The 9,245-nt window shown below is 33.6% G+C and overlaps 1 protein-coding gene across 1 annotated transcript; it reads right to left on the minus strand.

Moving 5' to 3' along the window:
- Nucleotides 1-391: 391 nt before the first annotated feature.
- On the minus strand, nt 392-5,351 carry LOC105155721 (protein LSD1). The gene is made up of 7 exons (XM_011071642.2): nt 5,119-5,351; nt 4,888-5,012; nt 2,249-2,359; nt 1,332-1,441; nt 1,049-1,129; nt 860-931; nt 392-767 (listed from the first exon to the last, which is right to left on the minus strand). Exons 2-7 carry the CDS (start codon nt 4,997-4,999, stop codon nt 726-728), a joined length of 528 nt encoding a protein of 175 aa, XP_011069944.1. The 5' UTR covers nt 5,000-5,012; nt 5,119-5,351; the 3' UTR covers nt 392-725.
- Between the last annotated feature and the right edge of the window lie 3,894 nt (nt 5,352-9,245).

Here is a 9,245-nt window from a genome sequence, read left to right on the forward strand (position 1 = left end):
AAAAGTAGCAATATGTTAACACATGCAGTACAAGACATTTGCTGAAATGGCAATGGCAAGCCACCAAGAGTTGTTCATAAATGTTCTCTATGCATTTAATATCTCTCTCTATGTACTTAAAAATCCACCTGTCAAGCAGTACAAAGATAAGCTAACACTCACAAAATCAAAAAAAAAGAAAATCAACATGATTTCGGAGAAGATTGTATGGAGTCAGGTTGAAAGAAATGGAGCAAAATGAAATTCCATCAAGTTGCAGTTGCATTAGTGCCTGAACTAACCAACAATTACCTGTTCAAATCATTAGTAATAAGCAACTATAGATACTGAGGAGGGGTTGGGGGGGGGGGGGTGAGGGGTGATGAAGGTGTTTGTTGTCAAAGAAACAGTATTACAACATAAACACTTGACATGTTTGCTCAAACAAATGTAAACAAGTCGCGAACAATGATCTTATTACACTTTGACAATATATCCCACACAAATGATGGAAGAGATGCTGTCTACACACTATAATACATATATATATGTATATATATGGAATCTCAATATACATCATCACATTAGCATAACTAATAGTAGAGCCGCCAAACCGTAACATAGCAACGCCAATGAGATACATTTCCGCCAAGTATACACATCTCATACATATGCAAAATGCCAATTGTCGAGAGTACTTCCTGGTTAGTGATAGTGCAGTGATCCACCCAAGATTTCTTGCAGGATCACTTTTTGTCTGTGGTCACACCAACAACCACGTTGCTTACCTAAAAATTTTGAGATGTTCTCTGAGTAATGTTTTCCATGGAAAGAGATGAACAAGATGACAAAAACAGAAAACATAAACAACAGAATTTACCAGTTTCCCACTTTTGTCGACAGACATAGGGTTTTCGACCACAACAGTTTGGCTCTGAGAATTGGGCAATGCCTGCCAAAAGAAAAAAGGACCAGGCAGGAGATAAAGAAAAACATATTATCAGAAAGAACGAGACCTTGTAAGTTGGTTGAAGATCTCTTAGGACATATTCACATTTCAGAAACTCACTGTTGAAGTTGAAGGCGTTGGTGCTGAAGAGGGTGGTCCATTTGGCCTATGCATAGGAATGGGGACCCTAACATTTCCCATCTGCCAGTAGAAACAACGAGATAATACAAAAATACGCAAGAATGATACAAGTGGTCCAGCAATATGACCCCAAATGAATGCTTATATAGTTACAAAAATCTACCATAGATGGGCATCAGGTGTGAACAAGGAAAGAAGAATATTCTCTAATATGCCTCAGACCTTCCAAGAATAAATAAGCCAATATGTCAAATACACTTACATTGACATTTGTGATATATTGGCAAACAGCACATTTGACAGATGGAGCACCATAAGGGTACATGAGTGTCGTGTGACAGTTTCCACAGTTGACATGAGCGATATTAGGTGCTAAAAAAGAAAGACGAAAACCCGAATAAGTATGTAAGATGACCCAAAGAAGATTCAAAATGAGGGCAAATGTATTGAGATATTTCAGTTGAAAACAAAATGCAGTGATATAATGATGATAATAATCCTGCGGAACCATTAGATGGTCTAAAGGTGAGATTGGGCAACAATAATGTTATAAAAAAAACATACTTTTGCTGTTGATATATATTGCAGTCAGGTGTAGCATTCCATGATACATTCTACCTTTTCATGGGTCCTCCTATATACTATATGTACTTGAGCAAAATTCAGTTGAAAATGCACGAATAATTCTAGATCGCATACCTCAGTGTGAGAAAAAAAGGTTAATGCTATGCAAGAAAATCCAATTAATCATTCAGTTACTTTCTGGTTGAACATGTCAATTGTCCACTATATATCAGGACAGAAGTGGTAAAAGGAGCAGAAAAGGCAATTCTAAACACTTGTTAGGCAAACTATTATGTTGCTGCATGAAACATGGACAACCTCAAATATCAGAAGTAACTGAAGTACATTAGTGTCTGGTGATGAATGAAGCGAATAACTCGCTAGGAGAGCTTAAGTGGAAAGGTTCTTATAGCCTCTTCCATAGAAGGATCAAAACAAAAATTATGGAAAATTCAATTTAGCCCGCTAAAATATAAACCAATCATTAAGCTATTTAAACAGTGAAGAAATATTTAGTAGCTTTCTGATCACCAAACAAGCTAATAGTAGAATATAAACTACAGATAACTAATTTATAGTGCGTAAGACTCTGTCATTACAACCTTCTTGTATTACCTGGTGCCAGGTTTACTGTGTGACAACAGGAGCATCTCACGCTTGTAGCACCACGAGTATACATCAATAATGTACGGCAGCCTCCACATATCAGCTGGGCCATTTCCATTCCTGAGGATGAACTAGGTTTAAGTTACAGAAAACCAGAAACTGGGATCCAAGATTCAGACACAATGTATTAAATCTCTACATATTCATGCATCAAATATAGTCATTCTGAACTGTATCGAATTACCAGATCCCAGCCACATAATGCAAATGCAAACTCAGTGTTGCAGGTTACAGGTGGACATCTAAGAACGTGGGTCGACCAATTAAAAAATGAACCTTGCACTTCCGTTAATAGCAATATCAGATGCATGGCTGACTACTAATGCGTATTGCATAGCAAACATTAAACTGGGCTCAGAACATAAGATTCAAAATAAAACAAAACTAACATTGGACAAGTGGATATGTGGATGCCAAAGCTTACTCAAACAACCCAAGCTAGCAAAACTGACGATTAAGCACCAAAAATCATGACACCAAAGAGGAACAGGCCATTAAGACAAATCCAACCTCAGAAAATACTAGCAGCCTGATTGAGGCATGTTTTAATCAGTGATCACCATCATTTAGGATTTCCACAAGAATCAAAGAAGCTCCTTTTCCGGTGATCAGGCTGTATTTTAGTTATAAAAGGGGCGCTATGGCACACACCAGGGTGCAAAAGGCGAGAACCCAGCGCCATTTTCAAAGAATGGTGCTGGGCTTTCATGTGGCGCAGCCATGGCGCTTTTTCCTACTGGGGCAAGATCTGGCCTTTCTATAAAATTGGGGGGGGGGGGGGTTGAATGAACATTAACAAATTTGCTTTTTTCTTGGATCTTTTGGCTGAAAATTAAAACCTAATCTTGAACGTGCTGATTTTGGTAACAATACTAATGGTATAAAAATATAAATAATTTATGCAAATATGCGCCGTGCTTCAAAAAGGCAACCGCCACATGGCTCCAAAGCACCCTTGCGCATGATGTGCCATGCGCTATTAACAACTATGTCGCCTTCATGGCAGGAAGACCAGCATGGTGATAAAGAAATGCATCTTCTAAGTGCCAATGATGTTTATGCACTGAATACATGACATTTGTTTTTAGTCAAAGGCCAAAATATAGTACATTTAAATTGATTGAGAAATGTTTAACTAATTTTCCATGCCCTTAATGTAAACAAAATAATTATTGATAATTAGGGTTAGAGAGAAATGACTATCATACTGGACAGATAATCCAAAACCATGATTAAACCTGTGTCTTGTGCAGCGATATCATTCTAGGAGAAAAAAAGACATCTTGGGGAAGCAATGCATGAGGCTTTGAGGACCTAAGACCCCCGTATGTTTTATTGCTGTGGAAATGTTTGCTGAGAATGATTAAAATACCTGTTATTTATTTACACCATAGACCAACATATGGTTTGAGTACTGGACTGTGACTTAAAAGTCATATGGTGATTACACTCGAGCACACAAAAAAAGTTCTACGGGTATCTAATTTCCAGCATATATCTTGCCCAAGTTGTATAACAGCATGAACTTCAAATAAGGGGCTGATTTAGCTCCACCTGATTCACAAATCTCATGAACTACTGACTATAAGTTTTGTCTGCAAAAGATAATCATGCAAAAGACATCTAGCATTGGTTTAATATTTTAAAGTTAAAGAGCCCAGAAGATTGGAAGATGCTCATACTTGATTAAACCATGGGCTCATGAATATTAATTATATGAGGAGTCATTGAAGAGGACACTTCATTCACTTCTAACTCAGGCAAAACGATCAGCAATTATCATTTTATTATAGTTAGAATAAGTGGATTATTACAGCACCAACATAAGCTTTTCTGAGTAATATCACCAAGAAAACAACAATCTTAACACAAACACTCACATGTCGAGCTCCTAAGTCCTGTTGAATTAAATTATATGATATCAGGAAGCACTTCTTTGAAATAGCATATCGAAGGCTTCATCATGGTCACATGATAAAAATAACCCTAAGATATTGCCTAAATCGAACACCAAAGCCATGGGAAATTTATTGAGAGTGTGCTCTCAGCATTTAAAACAAAAGAATAATCACATGCGCCAAAGTTAACAACTCTCAAGATTAAGAGCCTCCACGTGTTTGTAGATAATACGGCCATATGCCGGTGGTGCCTTCATTTCAAAAGCATATTGCTTTAAGTCCATAATCCCAGGGGTAATATCATTCATCTGATAAAAACATACCTAAATTAGTTACTTTGACAAAATTCCAAGTCCTCAATCTTCACCCACATAGCAAAAATACATGCATAATTCATCAAACATTCAGTGAGTGCTGAAAGCAAAATTCTCAACAAAAATCATACAACCAAAAAATACAGCATTATCCAATAAAATGAAGTTCTCTGGCATATGACAGAATAAGCCATCAATCAAATCTTTCCTTCTTCAGTTACTAGTCCTGCAAATCTATTCTCTTAAACACATTATACAATTAACCCCCCCCCCCCACCCCCCTACAAGTTCAGAAAATTACCTTCTTTATCTTCTTTTTCCCATAAATACACAAGAAGTTTTAGTGTTCAACTAAAATTAGAAACCCGCAAATAACCTGGAGGGGGGACTGTGGTGATGGCATTACACAAGGCGCAACACACATTGCTTGCCCCACTCGGGTACATAAGAAGACTCCGACAACCGCTGCACACTATCTGGCTCTGCATTCCTCTTCTCACACTACAAAAATTCAACCCAATTCGTCAAGAAAAATGTTGAATCAGAATCTTCAAAAGAAACCCACAAAAAATCATCCAAGAAAAAGATTGGAATTTGCAAGACTCACCAGAAAATTGAGGACAGAAGTCAATTAAAACGACAAACAGGGCCGATGGATTCACAATTCATCGGCGACTAAGAAGGCAATTTTGGTAGGAATTTCCAAAACCCGAATGGAAACAGAATCCTATCGGATTAAATTAGGAAAAGGAATTAGATGGCTTGTCGCTTGACATTTTCTCCTCAACTTTTTTCACTGGAATGGGTAGTATGGGGTCATGGTGGGCTACCCCTTTCATAATTTCATTATTTACCCGAATAATATTTTAATTTTTATAACCCCTACCTCTTAATTTTGGACATCCAACCGCAATCACAATTCCTCTTTAATTTTTTTTTTTAAATCTCAATCATATTTAGGGACTGTTTACAATAATTTCTGTTTTTATTATAGTTGACATAAATTTATAAAAAAAAAAAAAGAAGTTGTAAGTTTAATTTTAGTAAAAATTGTGAGAGCTCAAAATAAAACTTAAAAGTAGAAAAAAGTTGAAATTGGAATCTCTTGGAAAATAGTCTAATAAGCAATCAAGTTTGATACAAAATTACTTATAATTTTTTACTATTAAATTTAATCATGTCCTCAGCTGCTAATGAATAGGTAGTGCCCTTATTTCATTCTTTTATAAACCCAGGAATGGTGGCACGCCCAAACTTTTTTTTTTCTTTTAATTTTTAATCGAATGATTTCTTAATTTAAACTAGAGTCTAAGGACAGCTACCTTTAAAAAAAGTCAATTTACTCCCTGTCGGTTTGTAATTCCATAGATGATCACTGAATGGAAGATACTGTATTGGTTACGTAGTTTTTTCTTAGAGCAAAGAAACTATCAGAGTAAGGATGAGACGACTGATATTGCTAGAGCAGACATATAAATTAAAAGTTGCAGTCGCCTGCTTAGGAATATCCTAGCTGCTAGCTTCCACTTAGAGGAATTCATGCTGACTGAAGTGACAGTGGCTCCGATACTACTTCTGCAATTTCCAGTGCGCGTCTTTGTTGATTGAGGAATGCGCGTAGGTGGAAGGGAAGGAGGAGTAGTTCCTCCCATGTTGACTTTCTCTTAATAAGTAAATTAATTACAAAAGAGAGAAATCTCATGAAAATTATCAAATTCAAAATAAATGTCTAATAACACGTTGATCAATTCATTCATTTTAATACTCAATTTAGTTTGCGCGGATCAATCCAATCCAAAACAATTGTCTACTTATACAATGAGTTAATTTGCAAGTTCAACCAAGCTATCTTGAACATTACCAGTGGATGAATAAGGATCTTGAAAAAGTTTTTTATTTGTCTATCATTATAGACAGATGATGATATGTATATAGATAGATCGTATATATATTGCATAATATAAGTACCATATGTGTGGATATCTATATGAATCTGAATCTGTCGAATCACTCATAATACGACCTTCTACTTCTTAGGTCTTTCCTGTTTCATTATTTGGCATCAAATTAAAGTAAACTAAGTAAAATACTGATTTGATCCCAATTTATTTATCATAGACAGAGGGATTAGTTTCATATTCTTTCCAGCAGTTTTTCTAATTTACGTTTCATGGCAATTCGGAATAGAGAATCTATATCAATGAAAGGTCTAAGCGCCGGAATAAAGGTTTTAGGTAGAACCTATTATGGGACATATAATGTATTACAGACGTATGATCTTTACATTTCAATCGAGTTATTCTATTTCACTTCTTATAAAGAAAAGGACTTAAATTAAATTATTTATGGGAAGACAAACAAAAATTATAAATTAAAAACAATTTTTACAATTTAATTTTATTAAAAACTTGACAAATATTTCACTTGTATCTGTCGCAAACACTCCCTCTTTTGTTGTGGCTAAGGCATCTTGAGTGGTACCCCCCAAATAGTGAATCTTCACCAATTTCACTGAATTAAAAAAATAATATGTTAATGTAATAAAATCAGAAGGCTCATATTCTGGATTTTCTTCAACTAATTCAACTTGAATAAAAATTATGTAACAAGTATAATATATTTATCGTATTATTGGTGTATAATTGAGAGAAAGTAACCAATCACATAACAAGTTATCACACTTATCTGTAATTCGTTTGTTTCGTCGAATCTGATGTAGGTAAAAATTTTCTCAAATGAAATCGATACAGCCTAAAACTGCAGCAAAGGGCTTGAATATTATTTTTTTTCTTATTATTTTGTTGGTTATAATTCTCAATTTTCGTTTGGCAATTAAGTAAAAAAACGCAATTATTGTTGATCGGTAGGGTTTTTAAATCATTTCTACAAAAAAATTAAGGAAAAAAAATAAAATTAAAAGTTATGTAAGAATTAATTTTATCTTATAATTTTAAAATAATTCACATATTGAGAATAAAAAATATTGAAATTTGCTAAAAATGTCTAAAGAGTACATCCAATTAAGATGATCACATACATATCATGTGCACTTTTTTTATAATTTCTCGTCTTCGCCGTAAAAATTTTTAAAATTATAAAATAAAAAATTATCAAAATAAATTTATATACAGCTAAAATTACCATCCATATATTTACAAAATTAAAATTACAATCTTTCTAAACTAAATTTGGTGTTTGCTGTAGCAAACCGTACATATGATTTTTTTATGGAAAAAGTATTATTTTAGTCCGTTAAGAATGCCTAATTTTAATTTTAGTCTGATAATTATGTTCATTTTTATTTAGGTCCAGTAACTTACGAACTTGCTTACTTTTACTCCTCTGGCAAATTTTCGGACAATTTTACCCCTATGAGTGTATATGGACTAAAACTCTTTCAAAAGTTGCATAGGGGTAAAATTGTCTGAAAATTTGCCAAATGACTAAAAGTAAGTAATTTCGTAAGTTACTGGACCTAAACAAAAATGGACATAGTTATCAAACTAAAATTAAAATTAGGCATACTTAGCGAATTAAAATAATAATTTTTCTTTTTTTTTTAACTTTTTTTCTTTTTCTATCTATTTGATTTATTACAATCAAAGAGAAACAAACAAAACAAGTGACAGATGGGACTACATAAGGTATCTAGCTGCAGTGGAATCCGCATACAAAATTATGCTTTATTCAAGAAAAAGAAATTAGGGACTTTTTTAGAGTACAATATATAGGCTAATTTATACAATATAAAAATAAAATTCCTCCACACTTATTGTAACAATATTTTGTAAAGAGAAAAAATGACTTATAAATAATTAATTTATTTAATTTTTCAAATTTTATATTAATTGAAGCGCGTAAGATTATTTATTATATGGACGTAGGAATAATATGCCACAACAGCTAAGTACTCTTAAAAAAATAGTATAACAGGATAAATTAATTACGATTAACGGTACTAATTAAAAATATGAGTTGTAATTTCACTTATAAATCAACTCGTTCACACATTAATATGTCCGCCCACGCACAATTTAGCATCTTTTTATTAAATTTTAGAGTAAATTATAATGAATTTTTTTTTTTAAAGTTTGGTATAACTATAAATACTCATTCGTTATTTAAAAACTTACCGATATCCCTTTTATTTTAAACGGTCATCTAACAATTCGTTCAATGCGTTAGTCTCTTTTAGGTTCCATTTATTTTTTTGTAGTGATCTGACCAAAATACCCTTGTGGACTATAAATCACAATTTTATTTATTTTTTAATTTTTTTAAAAAATTTTATATGAGCTAAGTGGATAATATTTTTTTAATTTTTTAATTTTTTTCATCCACCTCGCTCAATTTTCGACAATTTTATTTTTTGTAGAAAATAAAAAAAAATTACAGTAAAGACAAAATTAACAATTCCATCGCCACGCCCCAAGAGTAGGACCCCTTCTTTAGCCCCTATTCTTAGATACGACCTAACAAGAATCATAATATCAATATGTTCACCAAATCATAACATAAAAACGGCAACGTCGTTCCCTCATCTCCATATCTAGAACTTCCAAAATCACCATATTACGAGGTTTCACCAAATCATAACATAAAAACGGCAACGTCGTTCCCTCATCTCCATGTCTAGATCTTCCAAAATCACCATATTACGAGGTTTCACCAAATCATAACATAAAAACGGCAACGTCGTTCCCTCATCTCCATATCTAGATCTTCCAAAATCAC

This window comes from Sesamum indicum, linkage group LG2 (assembly GCF_026168435.1).
Source record: "Sesamum indicum cultivar Baizhima isolate 11 linkage group LG2, ASM2616843v1, whole genome shotgun sequence".
NCBI classification, from domain to species: domain Eukaryota; kingdom Viridiplantae; phylum Streptophyta; class Magnoliopsida; order Lamiales; family Pedaliaceae; genus Sesamum; species Sesamum indicum.